Source organism: Dermochelys coriacea, chromosome 15 (assembly GCF_009764565.3).
Source record: "Dermochelys coriacea isolate rDerCor1 chromosome 15, rDerCor1.pri.v4, whole genome shotgun sequence".
Lineage (NCBI taxonomy): Eukaryota > Metazoa > Chordata > Testudines > Dermochelyidae > Dermochelys > Dermochelys coriacea.
The window spans coordinates 16028149-16043880 of record NC_050082.1 but is presented as its reverse complement, the minus strand read 5'-3'; the positions used below and the strand labels follow the sequence as shown (position 1 = coordinate 16043880).

Sequence of the window (15732 nt, the reverse complement as noted above, 5' to 3'; positions counted from 1 at the left end):
ACAGCCAATCTGGGTCAAACCAAAGGTCCATCTGGCCCAATATCCTGTCTTCCAACAGTGGGCAATGCCAGATGCCCCAGAAGGAATGAACAGAACAGGTAATCATCAAGTGAGCCATCTCCTGTCACCCATTTCCAGCTTCTGGCAAACAGAGGCTAGGGACACCATCCCTGCCCATTCTGGCTAATAGCCGTTAATGGACCTATTCTCCATGAATTTACCTAGTTTGTTTTTGTGCCCTGTTATAGTCATTGCCTTCACAACATCCTCTGGCAAGGAGTTCCTCAGGTTGACTGTGTGTTGTGTTGTGTGAAGAAATACTACTTTTTGTTTTGTTTTTAAACCTGCTGCCTATTAATTTCATTTGGTGATCCTTAGTTCTTGTCTTCTGGGAAGGAGTAAATAACACTTCCTTATTTACTTTCTCCACACCAGTCATGATTTCATAGACATCTATCATATCCCCCCTTAATCATCTCTTTACCAAGCTGAAAAGTCCCAGTCTTATTAATCTCTCCTCATACGGAAGCTGTTCCATACCCCTCAGCATTTTTGCTGTCCTTTTCTGAACCTTTTCCGATTTCAATTTCAGTATATCTTTTTTTGAGGTGGGGCATCCACATTTGTGCAATGTCCCTGTGCAGACCTGTGGTTCTGACCTACGATCACAAGCACTGAGTGAATGATCTGGTACCATGATCATGCTGCCAGAAGCTGCAGCTCATGGTAGCATGGCAGGGAGGTGATGGCAGCAGTCTGAGGTTGGGCCTGAACCTGGGCTGGCTGTTCACCCACTTGCTGGCCATAATACCCAGCATGTGTTTGAACATGTCCATTTGCTGCTGGTGCTCCTCACTTTGCAACTGGTGGACCTGCTGTCTCATGGGCAATGTGTTCAGCCACCATCTCCTCCCTCTCCAGCATCCTCTCAGCTGCAGTCTGGACTTGCTATTCCTGCTCTCGCACCTTCCTCTGTAGCTCAGAGCAGAGGCCCAATCTTTTGCCAAAGTCCCTACGCATCTCCATCAGAAGGTCTTTCCTTGTCCTCTTTCTGCTTCTCAGGTTCTGGCAGATGGGCCTATAAAGGGAAACAAACAATATGTCATTTTGCTTTTTTTTCTTTTGTTTGTGACGGAAACATTACTTCCCCTAGACTATGCATCACAGCTAGGCAAAAGCTGCAACTTTTTTCTCAGTCACATCTGCTCCATTTCATAACCCAACTTTCCCCTCTGAAGCTGCAGGATTCCAGGGTTGCTGGCCATCTTAACAATGGCAAGTGCTTTGCATCTGTTCTTAAACCTAAATCTTAAAAATGTTTTGTGGAGGTGGGGGCAGGCCTGAGGCAGCAGAAGAGTACCAGTTATGTTCTTCAGAGTGGTAGCCGTGTTAGTCTGTATCAGCAAAAACAACGAGGAGTCCTTGTGGCACCTTAGAGACTAACAAATTTATTTGGGCATAAGTGATCTTAACACCTTTCAGACTGTTGTGGATTTGGAAGATATTAATTTACTGGAGATTTCTTAGTGGAAGAGAGACCTCTGAAGCAAAATCAATTATTTAGGCCACAAAGCTGTTTTGCCATCTTGTAACTGGTGCAAATTAATGACTGATAGCGAAGAGTGAGCTACGAGGGAGGTTGTGCGAAGTTTGCCCTGCCTAGAAACTTGACAGAAAGATCAGTTGGATACCCTACTGTATGAGACGTTCTACTGCATAATTCCACTGGAATGGAGTAAAATTTGAGCCAATATAAAGGACTACGTATAGAAGTAGACAAACGACCCCCCAGCCTCTCCAAGTTCATCATCAGAAGCAAGCTCCCCACAGACCAGGACACACGAAGTCAAAGTGGCACCAGACCAAGAGATGCAAAACCTGCAACATATCTCCTCTGCTACAACGATCAACACCCCGCACAATACATGTTTCAAGCTTCATGGGTCCTACATATGCCTATCACAACATGTGGTGTACCTTAGCCAGTGCACTAAATGCTCCAGTAACAACTATGTGGGTGAAATCAGACAATCACTACACTCTCTTGAATGAACTCACACAGGAAAATGATAAGACAAAAACACCGTGTCACCTGTTTGTGAACACTTTTTTCCACAAAGTGATCGCTCTATATCTGACCTATCAGTCCTCATCCTACAAGGAAATCTGCACAAAGCTTTCAAATGATGAGCCTTGGAGTTTAAATTCACATTATTGTTGAACACTAAAAATCATGGTCTTTTGTTCTGTGACTAAGGGGTATTAATGGGCCAATTCACCTTGAATGGTCCCTTAGAATATGTGCTAACTATTTATGGTAAACTCTCTGGTCGACCTTGTATTTAGCTGTGCCATTCTGAGTACCTTTCCCAGACCTGAGGAAGAGCTCTATGTGGCTCGAATGCTTGTCTCTTTCACCAACAGAAGTTGTCCAATACATTTTTTTTTTACCTCGCCCACTTTGTCTCTCTATAGAAGTAGAAGCATTCACCCAAGAGAGAAATGCCTACATAGATACACGCTCCTGTGACAGTCAGAGCACAATCCTGAATTTCCAAGAAATTTTTCAGGTGCTCTGGACTTTACGCCAAAAGGTTGTGCAATGGACTTCTTTCCTGGGACAGTGTTGTTTTGAAAAGGTTAGACTGCCTCTTTACATGCTTACGTGTTAGTGCCCGGTGTGAGAGAGAACCCACTGCTCTAATAGATGCACCCTGCAATTGCTTGTCCCACCTCAATCCTGCATTCGCCGGCATTTGTAAGCTTGTATTAATAATGCCAGCTTTGTACACCTGCAGCAGTGTTGTACATTAATCAGTGTTGCTTGTTTAAAATGTCCTCCCTTTTCCCAGTCTCGAAATCCATCTTGGATTCCGTGTGGGTGCTATGGGGAAGAGAGGAATGGCAGTTCCAATGTCCAGAAGCAAATGTACAAGCAGCATTAACTAAAGCCTGCCTTCCAGATGCAGAGATATGGGGGGCAAAAGGGGAATGGTGATTCTATCTCCCTTCCTCCAAGGAAGTTGTACACAGCATTTCTTAAAGCCCACTGTCCACCACACAACCATCATCTCTGTACAGCCAAGGACGGGTCCCTTAAATCATATCCCCTAACAATAACAGTGGTGACTGGAGTCCACACTTGGCTGAGGTGATGCTGTTTCATCTGTCACTTCTTCTCTGTGCCCTTCCTCCCTGGTGAGTTCCTCCACTTCCTCTCCAAAGTCCTAGGTGAGGGCAGAGTGGCTGTAGCCACCCAATGGGGAGTGTTGGTGCTGCCTCATTTAGACTGCAGGGTCATCCTGTGGGTCATCCTCAGGGTCCCCCGCACTAGGTCACTCATTAGTTTCCTCAAGGGCTCTTGAGCTGTCCAGGGGGTAGGTCAGCCTTTGTGGTAAGGGTGTTAGAGAGCACCCAGTTGAACAGCTTGCAGTACAGATTGCTCTCAGGCTTTTACTAGGCTTGGAGGTGTGATCCAGTTGTAGAGTTGATCTCCCAGCACTGGTGGCCAGTCCAGCAGACCCCTTCCCCAAACAGTTGGCGTATGTCTTCATGAGCCTGCTGGTGTCACACCACAACTGCACAAAAAGTTTTGGTGTGAGCTTCAGGCCAGCTCTCCACATACTGGAGGGATGGTTCCACCCTCTGTCCCTGGACACCATCTGATTGAACAGGTAAAACAGAACTGCAGATGCTATACATGCAAAGGGCCGTTTGAAAGGCAGGGTCAGAACATCAGAATGGTTTAAAGCACCACTTAACTTGAGCCAGAGCCATTTTTGTGGTGTGTTTAGGAGCAGCACTAGTTATACCTCAAGTTAACAATGCAATGAAGACAAGTGCTAAATCAATCCATACATGTTGTGTGTCAGACTCTGCTTTTTAAATAAGGTGCAGGTTGTTCCAGTAGAAGAATGAGACGTGGGAGGACTTCAGTGTTTGAGATCTATTCGAAGGCAGTAGAAAGAGGCCAGTACAGTGCAGACTACTGCGTTGTTTGGTACACAGTTTCTGCACACTAGTTTCACCTCTGCATTGACACTGGCATGATTAAGGGTTGAGACCAAAAAAAAAAATGTCCTGGTATTGGAAGCAAGTCCTTGTTTGTATGCACGAGAAACCATCAGCTCCGTAATTGTGCAGTTTTCAGCTTTGTCATATGTGCTTTTGACTATCAGAAATCATGTAGTGAAAAATGCCCTTTTTTAATTTTTACAGGTAGACTCTGGCTTCTGTTGGTGCGACTTGATGCCAATGAAAGTGAAAATTTATAGTCTGATTAAGTAAACCTTAGCCCTTTGTATTTCTGTTTAATCTTAATATCTGTTGTCTCATGAAACTAAAAACATGTTGTACATGAACAGACTTGTCTGCTTATTTTTTAATTCCTGGGGATTCATTGGAAATATGCTGCTACTCTGGAGTCTGGTTTGGGGATGATTGTAACTTTGCAAACTCCTCAGAAAAACCTCTACAAATGATCTGTCTGATTTAAGATGATAAAACTCACAGAAGAAACGCTTCTGGCTTGTAGGCCCTGAAAGGTAGTGCTCTTACTTCAAATGAATTTAGTTGAGAAGGGATTACAGGGTTTGGCTTGTTCTGTGTAATAACTGGGATAAGTATTGTGCATGTAGCTGTGACACATGAGGTTTGAGCTGCAATGGAAGCCCAGAAGAATGAGCTGATCAAACTTCCTATAACCGTCTAATCCAGTTTTCAATCAGAGTTAATAATTTGCAGGTTTGTGATCCATGCTTTTCAGACACTAGCCAAAGAATATCCCATGGTTTGTCAGATTTTCTCCAGCTGATCTCCTTTTCATTACCAGAAAACTCCCAGGGTTGATCCATGTGTGTTGGGTTCTTCAAAAATGAAACACAAAGCAGTGTAGATTTGACATTTTATTGTAAAGGTTACGTTGCTAAATGTTTCTTTTGCATTTGTCTTTGTCAGGAATGTAAGTTCAGATGGCGCAGAAGCTCGCCGAAGACTAAGAGAGTGTGATGGCTTAGTGGACGCTCTCCTTCATGCTCTACAGTCTGCAGTAGGCAAGAAGGATACAGATAACAAGGTGATCTTGTGTATTACAATTTGGATGAGTGTTTGCATTTGTTGAGGGGTCGAGCTCTGACTTCACTAGAAGCTGAGTTTTATTTGCTCATGCAAAATAGGTCTGCATTTGTCTAAGGATATACTGGAAGGATAATCTAGTTTCATAAATTGGGTCATCAGAGTGATACCATTGTTAGCTTATCTGATATGAGTAAGGAATATTAGAGGTGGAGGAAGCAAGTGGAAAGATAATGCTACAGTAAATACAATGGCATTTTATTATTATAATTATTCCTCAGTTATTTTATGTTAATGCCCTAAGTCAAATTTGGGCCCCATTATGATGGGCTCTGTATAAAATATAACTAAGGAGACAGTCCCTGCCCAAGAGAACTTAGTCTTGTTGAGACAATATTATACATATTGTTTCGAGGCCAAATTCCGTTCTCATGCTGCTCCCACTGAAGTCAGCAAGTGTTGATTGCTCTCTAAGGGTACAACTTGGCCCATATGGTTTTACCACATCCCATTACATGTAAATAACTTATGAGGCAGAAGGCCAAAAGCCTTCATGTACTTGAGAAGTCAGGGAATGTGGTAGAACTTTATTACTCTGAATGCTTTATTGGTTATATAAAATGTCTTAGCTTTATATTTTTTTCAAACTAATGAGGCTCAGTCTGTATGAGACCTGCAGAAGCAAACTACATTCGAAAGCTTTGTCACTTAATCACAGACCATTTTGTAAGTTGTTTTTGAAACCACCTGATGTTTTTCTTTGCAGCCTACAGAGAACTGTTAAGGATTAACTATTACTACAAAGTCTGCTTGCACTCCTATTGATTTCAATGCAAGTCCGAAGTTTGGGCCAGAGGAAGTTCAGTTAAATGGGTCTCTTGATGTAGGGGGGAAGGGTGTATTGGAAAAGGAAAATGTTTGATGATATAGTAACTGCCCAGTATATCTTTTATCAGTCAATTTGAACTTCTGGTAAATCTATATTCTTTAAACAAGATCTGGTGGTGTCTTTGATCAGAGAACCTACATCTTGCACAGGTGCTATTTATGAAGAATGTTAAATTTAAAACATTGGTTTAATAGAACCTTAAATTAAGGCTTATTTGATCAAATCCACTTAGAAAACTTCATTCTTCCCTCATGTAACATAAAACTTTGCAAATATGAGTGTGTATTAGTTTTTTCTTCCAATTTAAATCTCTTCTAACAGTCTGTGGAGAACTGTGTGTGCATTATGCGAAACCTTTCATATCACGTCCACAAAGAAGTCCCAGGAGCCGACAAGTACCAAGAGCTGGATGCAAATCAGCCTACCAGCACAGGAGGCTCTCAGAAGAAGAAAAAAGATGATGCTGGCTGCTTTGGAGGAAAGAAAGCTAAAGGTTTGTGTCATAGTGGTCTCATAATTAAGAGTGATTCTTGGAGTCACATTGATGTATTGCTGTGTATACCCCTGCTCCTGCAAGCAAGCTTGTGTAATTTTACTAACTTAAGTAACGTCATTGGTGCCAATGGGACAACTCACACGAGTAGAGTTATACAGGTGCATGTTTTCAGACTCTGTGATTCTATGTTTGCAGGATTGGGGCATGTGTTGATCTTCCCTGTTCATTATTACTAAGTATTTTAGGAACTATTCTCTCATTGACATGTATGTGTAACATACATTTAACAATAGTGGTTATATGCACTGAAGCATGACCAGCCCCTTCATGTCCACTGCTGGCAAAGGCTGATGTGTTTGGCATCTCATCATGTGCCAGTGTTGCCTCATGCATCAAATCCCCTGAAAGTTTCACATTAGTTCCATCCATACATCTTGCTCCACAGCATTTGCTGATTTATCTGGAAACAAGCCAAGTACACGCTAATTTCCATGCATGGTTGTCCCGTCTCTGCCTGTTTCATATTTTTTAATCTATCACATTTTTTTAAAAAAGCACAACGCTGTCACTCTTACTTTCATTTAAATTGCAAATGTGATTCTGGTAGCTTTTAATTGTCAATCACTTTAGACCTGTTCTCTCCCTGTTGGGCACAAGTGTCACAAATATGTTGCATCTCAAGAGGGGATTAATAAAGTCTCAGTAAACCTCCTTTTTATCTTCCTTTCAAATACTGACACTCAACTTGTATATTTTCTTGTTAGTTTAGGAAATTCAACTTCCAGACTAAATTTGCTAAAGTTTACAAGTTGGGCACCCAGTTCTTTGTTTGTGTGTACTCTGATTACTATAGGTAGCCAAATACTATTTGAGGGTTTTTTATGTTGATAATTGGCCAGGTATGGAATTGATCTAATTTGAGGTCCTAGGTTTTAAAAATTTAGTCCCCCAACATATACTGAACTTAAATATCTGGTGTCAAGTTGTTCTACTTCAGTGTACTACAGTAGTTATTATAGTATGTATATCAGTAACTACAGTCTGTCTTCAGCTTGACCTAACTTAATTTTAAATTTAAAAAAAAAATAGGTCTTTAGCAATTGGAATAACTTTGAGGAGGCAGAAAACATTACTTGCTTGGCCAGGACTTATACTGTGTATATGACAAAAGATAATATGATTTTCTTTACAATTAACTTGTGCTCACTTGGGCCATCTGCTCTCTCCATTTGTGGGTCCATATTATCCTGCCACTTGAGAGCAATGCCAATGGGGTGGAAGCATGTGAAAAATAAATCTGATGTGTGAAATATATTCCGGGGGGGGGAGAGCATGATTGCTGAGATCTAATGATTTTCATCTTGATGAGTGAAGAGTCTGAGGACTTCTAAATGACTGCTCTGCTCTTGTATGTCAGATGTCTGTCCACTTCCCATAGGACTCAGCCCTATATATGTTCTCTGTCTGTATATGGTTTCTGAATTTATCAGCCAAAAATTTTGGGGTTGTATTTTGGGGAAAATGGGGGCCAAAATTGTGAGGAACATTGAGGACAAACTGCCATTGACTTGAGTGAGAGATGCAGATACTTGGTGGCCTCTCAATTTTGGCTCTTAGCGTTCAGCAGAAAATCCCAATTATTTTTCTCAAGCATGTTTTAGCACTTTTCCCATGCAGCTCTCAGCTGTAAAAATTCGTGCTGTTTTCTAGGATGGAATTGACTAGTAGCAATGCAGAGCTCCCAGCTGGTGATGTGCAGATCAGAAGGGTTGAGAGGGACAGGCAGGCTTAGTATAAAAAAACCCAACCCATTAGTAAGTCTGCTTTTAAAAACATAAATAAAATAATCGTTCTCTTACTTGTAAATTGCTATGAAAATCTAGACTAAAAATTCCTTACTCTTCTTGGTCTAGCACTTGAAAATAGGTCATTTCTTTTGTCCTTTTTTTTTTTTTTAATCTTGTGATGTTTTGTTGTTTTGTTTCATGGTCATTGATCATAGCATTTCAAACACATCTGCCAAGGGCTAGTCTGCCTCCTTTTCCCCCCACTACCTTCAGCGTTTTTGGAAATAATTAAAAAGAAAAAGAACCTTAAGGGGAAAAAACACACTTTCAGCAGGAACAAGTGGGAAGTATTTTTATTAGTGAGAGTTAGAGCAGCCCTGTACATTGATTCTGTGCTGTGAAATTCTGCCTCTTTGTGATTGTTCCTTTGTATCTTCTTCCTTCCTGTAAACTTTTGTTTTTCCTTTACTGCTTTTCTGGTAATTAGAGGAGTGGTTCAATCAAGGTGAGTCCTTCCAGTACTCTCTTTCCAACATTGCCATAATCTTCTTCCTTCACCTTTTATATGCAAGGATTAGAGGTGGCACAGTGGCCTCACTGACCCAACACCTTCAATTCATGGGTTAGCTGATGCTCATTTCTCATCATTCCCTGATGCTCATTTCTGCTGCTGTCACCTGGAGAGCTCTTAGGTGCATGCCAACTGTCCATCTGATGAAGGGGCTATTTCCAGTCTTGTTGGTGCTATTTAGAAGGGGCCACTCTCAGTAAAGAATACAGGGCCATATTCAACTAAAGTGTAAGACCACTAAATGCATGGAATTGCATTTGGGAATTTGGCCCTATATTCATGTGCTAAGGGATCAGGTAAATGCAAAAGGCTAAATTTTGCTCACCAAGGATAGTGAGAGACATAGTCTACTGGTCGAATGTGGGAGTGAGTGCCAGAAATTCCTGTTCTAATCCCAGCTCTTTACTAACTCAATTTGTCATCCTAGGCAAATCACTTAACCACATCTGTTTCCCCCTCTGCAGAATGAGAATAATGCTTACCTACCTCACCTGTTAGTTTTGAGGATTCATTAGTTCGTACAGTGGCTTGAAGATGAAAAGTGCTGTTCTGTTTATTGCCATTGATTTGATGGTGGCTGCTGGAATGGGATAGGTTTCAGGTGATGACGAATGATGGTTGCTGCTGCACAGTGGACTGAAGAGGGCTAGGGTGAAAAGCCAGTGGTGGCCTGCAATGTCATTAGGGAGACCCTGCTTTCTAGCTTCCCACTAATCAGGCCCTGGAACAGGAGTGTTCCTAAGGTGGCACTCCGCCCCTGGGAGGAGCAAATGCCATGTCACTTAACTGGGCATTTTTCTAGCTGATGAATTAGCAGCATGTTATTAACTGGCCCTTACGGGGCTCTTTCCTTTTCAGTTCTTCTCACCCAGAAAGATGATGGTTGCGGATTTTGTCCTTGAGGAAAGTATGATGTAAAATAGAAGGGGGACATGGGATATCCTTTGGGCTTTTTTAGGGAAGCATAGGACTGTTGTGGGAAGAACATTGAAATGTTAGTTGTAAATAACACAGGGTCACATCCTGAAGGCCTTACCAACTTTTTAGAAAGCATTTGACCCAGTAAGGATGACAGTACATGAGCCATAGTAATGTTTTTGATAAGTCCTTATGTGAAGGAAGAAGCTTTAATTTCACATTTTATATGATTGTAGATCAAGTATTACACAAGCAACTTTCCTGCCATGCTGCTTTCCCACGCCAGAGCACTGTGCCAGCTCCGATAGCCCAGCCCCATAAAACAGGCCTCTCGGCAGCTGTATTAAAGCTGCCTGTCTTTTGGCGAGGTTCTGAGCTGGGCTTCAGATTTGACAATATCTTCTTTCTTTTTCTGTGTGTCAGGGGTAGGAAGGGAAAAAAATCCATAAGCACAAACTTTGCACTTTAAAACTTTTTGTTGTCATCTGCCAGTGGAATCATTAAGCATCGCTGTGCTCCGTGACTGTCACCGCAGGAATGGCTGAATTTGTCAGGGGCTTAGGGCTGAACTTTTGTAGGACAGGGCTGATCTTGCATTGTTAGTTGTGCGTGACATCAGATAGGGAAGAGATTCATGTCACCCAATTTTGTAATTATGATAAAATTATGATTGGATATTAAAATTTGTAAATTTAATCCATTTTTACAAGTGCCCATCCTCTCAGTGGGTGCTTCAGAAACCAATTTAAACCAATATAACTCAATGGTTCAAAAAAGCCATAATTGTATGAACCTTCCCATCCTCACGCAGACTTCTCTTAGCTCCTCCCCTACATCAGACTGCTCCTTCCTAATCCGCTCCTCCCCACAGGAAAAACCCTGGAAATTTAGATCTCTTGCAACATGATCTGCAGTTTCCCAACCTTGGCACTTGGTGGACCAACAGGGAAAAGTACTCACTGAGGACTCTCCTCACTGAGAAAATAATGCTTTCCCTTTAAACTGCCAGCTGATTACAACTGCTGTCCTATCACATGAAAAGAGAAGCTGTTTCTCATGAGGCAAACCACTGAGGGCTTTGTAGGTGAAAGCCAGCACCTATACCTTGCCCAGAAATTGAATAACAGTCAGTGAGAATCACAGAGGACAGGTAGAATGCTTTTTCTGTGTGAAATATTGCTTAATAAACAGGCAGTTGCACTCTGCAGCCTAAAGTAGGCTCTGTCACCTGCATAAACTGGGTCTTCAGAGATTATGCAAAAGAATATCTTGATTGAATTTAATTAACAATTTTCATAGATACTAAGGTCAGAAGGGACCATTCTGATCATCTAGTCCAACGTCCTGCACAACGCAGGCCACAGAATCTCACCCACCCACTCCTACAAAAAACCTCACCTATGTCTGAGCTATTGAAGTCCTCAAATCATGGTTTAAAGACTTCAAGGAGCAGAGAATCCTCCCTCAAGTAACCCATGCCCCATGCTACAGAGGAAGACGAAAAATCTCCAGGCCCTCTTCTAATCTGCTGCCCTGGAGGAAAATTTCTTCCTGACCCCAAATATGGCGATCAGCTAAACCCTGAGCATATAGGCAAGATTCACCAGCCAGATACCCAGGAAAGAATTTTCTGTAGTAACTCAGATCCCATCCCATCCCATCACAGGCCATTAGGCCTGTTTACCCTGAATGTTTAAAGATGAATTAATTACCAAAATCATGTTGTTTCATCATAGCATCTCCTCCATAAACTTATCGAGTTTAATCTTAAAGCCAGATAGATCTTTTGCCCCCACTGCTTCCCTTGGAAGGCTATTCCAAAACTTCACTCCTCTGATGGTTAAAAACCTTCGTCTGATTTCAAGTCTAAACTTCCTGGTGGCCAGTTTATACCCATTTGTTCTTGTGTCCACATTGGTGCTGAGCTTAAATAATTCCTCTCCCTCACCGGTATTTATCCCTCTGATATATTTATAGAGAACAATCATATCTCCCCTCAACCTTCTTTTAGTTAGGCTAAACAAGCTAAGCTCCTTGAGTCTCCTTTCATAAGACAGGTTTTCCATTCCTCGGATCATCTTAGTAGCCCTTCTCTGTACCTGCTCCAGTTTGAATTCATCCTTTTTAAACATGGGAGACCAGAACTGCACACAGTATTCCAGGTGAGGTCTCACCAGTGCCTTGTATAATGGTACTAAAACCTCCTTATCCCTACTGGAAATACCTCTCCTGATGCATCCCAAAACCGCATTAGCTTTTTTCACAGCCATATCATATTGGCAGCTCATTTAGTTGATGATGCACAAGGAGAGGAATCTAGCTCATTTTCTTACCCTGCTAACTCGGCAGGGCAACAGCAATAACAAAACCAAACCATATTTTGAAGTAAATAGATAGGGCTTTGAGCAGATCTGTTGAGTAAGGTGCCGCTTTTAACAAGCTTATTTTCAGAGTAGAACTGCCCTGAGTTTGAAACTTGCCAGTGCTAGGGATACAAAACTTAATGGTCTGCAGTAAAATTATTACCCAAACTAAATTCTGTAGATAAAATGGAGGCAAGTTCCTCTGTCTTCGTTTAGAGCTTTTCTTTTTCCAACACTAATTTTAAGCCACCCTCCCTTCACTATCCCTCTTTCCCTCTGTCGTGGGATTTTTCTTAGCTCTGAGCAGTGACAAGCAGAGCAGGGTTTTCAGCTGAACAGCCAGGTTCAACTGTCACATAAAAAGTAGCATCCTATCATAATGTCTGACGTTTTGTCTTCCTCTGTGTGTCGCTAGCTCCCCAAGCAACATGTGCCTGAGTTTTTTGCATGGTCCAAGAATTGGAGTGAGAGTTTAGGGCTATCACTAATTCCCATCCCTCATTTTAGCAAAGAGATTTTTCAAAAGGAATGGAACAAAATGTGGTGGTATGAACTTTTGGCAGACAAGAAAATGGGACTTTATGATCTGGAACAACTAAGAAAACATACTTTTCAAACCAACAAAGCTTTAGATGCATGTTTCCAATGTCTGATAAAGAGCAAAAGGAATAGCCATATGCACTGGTGTAGGGGCAAACTGTAGTCTGTTGAGATTAATTTGGTTGGCAATTGTCATGTTGGTAAATGTTTTTTAAGAGTCTGATCCAGTTACATTGAAGTAAATTGAAGAGCTCCCACTGACTCCAGTGGAAAGTGAAACCGGCCGTAAATGGTTTGGGAGCAGTTGGTTTATTTTGGAGCCAAAAATATTGACAAGCTAGTGATGCTTCTTGCATTTCAGACTCATAGGTCTTTCCCATCTCATGACCAAGTCCTACAACACAGCCAGATTGCTCACTACATTATATTTTCAAGTGCTTTGTCCTGTATATTTTTAAATGTCTCAACTGATGCAACTTCCAACCCTTCACGTGGGAGATGATTCTGCAGTCAGTAGATGCACTGCTAGCTTGCTTAAATGGTGGTGGTCTGAACTTCATCCTATTGCTCCTAGTTTGTACCATCCTAAATAATTCCTTTCCCATCTTGATTATTGTACAATGTGAAAAGTAATTATGTGATTGTGCCCACACTTAGTTGTTAACCAGAGCTAAACTGTAAATATTGTAATATTTCCTCATTAAGCCCTCCAGCCTTTTGCTCTTCCTTTAAAGTCTCTCTCCAATCTGTCAATGCTTTTCTGATAGTAAGGAGTCCTGAAGTCAACACAATACCAAGGTGTGGCTGCTCCAGAGCAGACTGTTTCCTCCCTCCCTCTTAGTAGGGGAAAAATGGTGAAAATTAAACCATCCTTCCCCACCTCATCTCCCCACCTTGTTGTTTTTGGAACAAATTGATAAATTAAATGAGGGGTGGGCAAACTACAGCCCATGGGATTGCCACACCTATGGTGCCACCAGCCCCCAGCCACTCCCGGAAGTAGCCGGCACCACGTCCCTGCAGCCCTGGGGGGGGGGCAAGAGGGCTCCACGCGCTGCCATCACCTATGGATAACTTCCCCTAAGCTCCCATTGCCTGCAGTTCCCCAGGGCCACAGGGACGTAGTGCCGGCTGCTTCTGGGAGTGGGGCAGGGCCAGGGCAGGCAGGCAAGGAGCCTGCCCGGGCCCCGGTCAATGCCGCTGCCATTCCAGAGCCTTTCCAGGTAAGAGGCGCTGGGCCAGAGCCTACACCCCAAGCCCCTCCTACACCCCACACCCCAACTCCCTACCCTGAGCCCCCTGCCACACCCCCCACACCACCTGCACCCCAACCCCCTGCCCTGAGCCCCCTCCCATACTCCTCCCTGCCCTGAGCCCCCTCCCACACTCCGCACCCCTCCTGCACTCCCACCCCCTTCCCTGAGCCCCCTCATACACTCCACGCCCCTTCCTGCACATTGCACCCCTCCCACACCCTGCACTCCCTCCCGCACCCCAACCCCTTGCCCCAGGCCTACATTCATGGCTCTGCATGCAATTTCCCCACTCAGATGTGTCCCTCAGGCCAAAAAGTTTGCCCACCCCTGAATTAAACAGTACTAAGTCACCAGGATCAGATGGAATTCACCCAAGGGTTCTGAAGGAACTCGGGTATGAAACTGCAGAACTATTAACAGTGGTACATAACCTATTGTTTAAATCAGCTTCTGTCCCAGATGACTAGAGGATAGCTAATGTGATGCCAATTTTTTAAAAAGGCTCCAGAGGCGACCCTGGCTACTACAGGCCAGTAGTAAGCCCAACATCTGAACCAGGTAAAATGGTTGAAACTATAGCAAAGAACAGAATTATCAGACACACAGAAGAATGCAATGTGTTGGGGAAGAGTCAACATGGCTTTTGTAAAGGGAAATCCTGCCTCTTCAATCTATTGGAATTCTTTTGAGGAGTCAAACATGGACAAGGCTGATCCAGTAGATATAGTTTACTTGGACTTTCTGAAAGCCTTTAACAAGGTCCCTCACCGAAGGCTCTTAAGCAAAGTAAGCAGTCTTGGGATAAGAGGGAAGATCTTCTCATGGATCAGTAACTGGTTAAAAGACAGGAAACAAAGGAATAGATGGTCAGTTTTCAGAATGGAAAGAGACAAATAGCTATGTCCACCAGGGATCTATACTGTGACCAGTGCTATTCAACATATTCATAAATTGTCTGGAAAAAGGGGTAAACAGTGCAAGATGTGCAGATGATACAGAAGTACTCAAGATAGTTAAGCCCAAAACAAACGGTGAAGAGTTACAAAGAGATCTAACAAAACTGGATGATTGGGCAACAAAATGGCAGATGAAATTCAATGCTGATGAATGCAAAATAATGCACAGTGGAAAACATAATTGCAACTATACATACAGAATGATGGGGTCTAAATTACCTGTTACCACTCAAGAAAGAGATCTTGGAGTCATTGTGGATAGTTCTCTGAAAACATCTGCTCAATGTGCAGCAGCAGCCAAAAAAGCTAGCAATGTTAGGAACCATTATGAAAGGGATAGATAAGACAAATATTATAATACCCTACAGTGGAACCTAAGATTTACGAACACCTCAGGAATGGAGGTGGTTTGTAACTCTGACCAAAATGTTATGGTGGTTCTTTCAAAAGTTTACAACTGAACATTGACTTAATACAGCTTAGAAACTTTAGTATGCAGAAGAAACCTTTTAACCATCTTAATTTAAATGACAAGCATAGAAACCGTTTCCTTACCTTGTCAAATCTTCTTTTTTTAAACTTTCTCTTGATGTTTTTTTAAGCAGTTTGTTTTACACAGTACTGTATTGTATTTGATTGGGAGGGGTGTGTGTGTGTGTGTGTGTGTCTGCTGCTGCCTGATTGCATACTTCTGGTTCCAAATGAGGTGTGTGGTTGACCAGTCAGTTCGTAATTCTGAGGTTCTACTGTGTATAAATCCTTGGTATATCCACACCTTGACTACTGTGTGCAGTTCTGATCATCCCATCTCAAAAAAGATGCATTAGAATTGGAAAAAGTACAGAGACAGGCAACAAAGATTATTAGGGGATGAAACAGCTTC

The 15732-nt window shown here is 42.4% G+C and overlaps 1 protein-coding gene across 15 annotated transcripts in view; it reads left to right on the top strand.

Moving 5' to 3' along the window:
- ARVCF (ARVCF delta catenin family member) overlaps window positions 1-15732 on the top strand; it is a 505185-nt gene that overhangs the window by 418351 nt on the left and 71102 nt on the right. For 11 of the 15 annotated variants that reach the window (XM_038372964.2, XM_043498178.1, XM_043498174.1 and 8 more), the window contains 3 exons: window positions 4957-5074; window positions 6284-6455; window positions 8733-8750. In XM_038372964.2, the coding sequence (XP_038228892.1) occupies window positions 4957-5074; window positions 6284-6455; window positions 8733-8750 (308 nt within the window). The remainder of the gene's footprint in view (window positions 1-4956; window positions 5075-6283; window positions 6456-8732; window positions 8751-15732) is intronic. The other 4 variants (XM_043498177.1, XM_043498179.1, XM_038372977.2 and 1 more) reach the window with 1 other exon arrangement.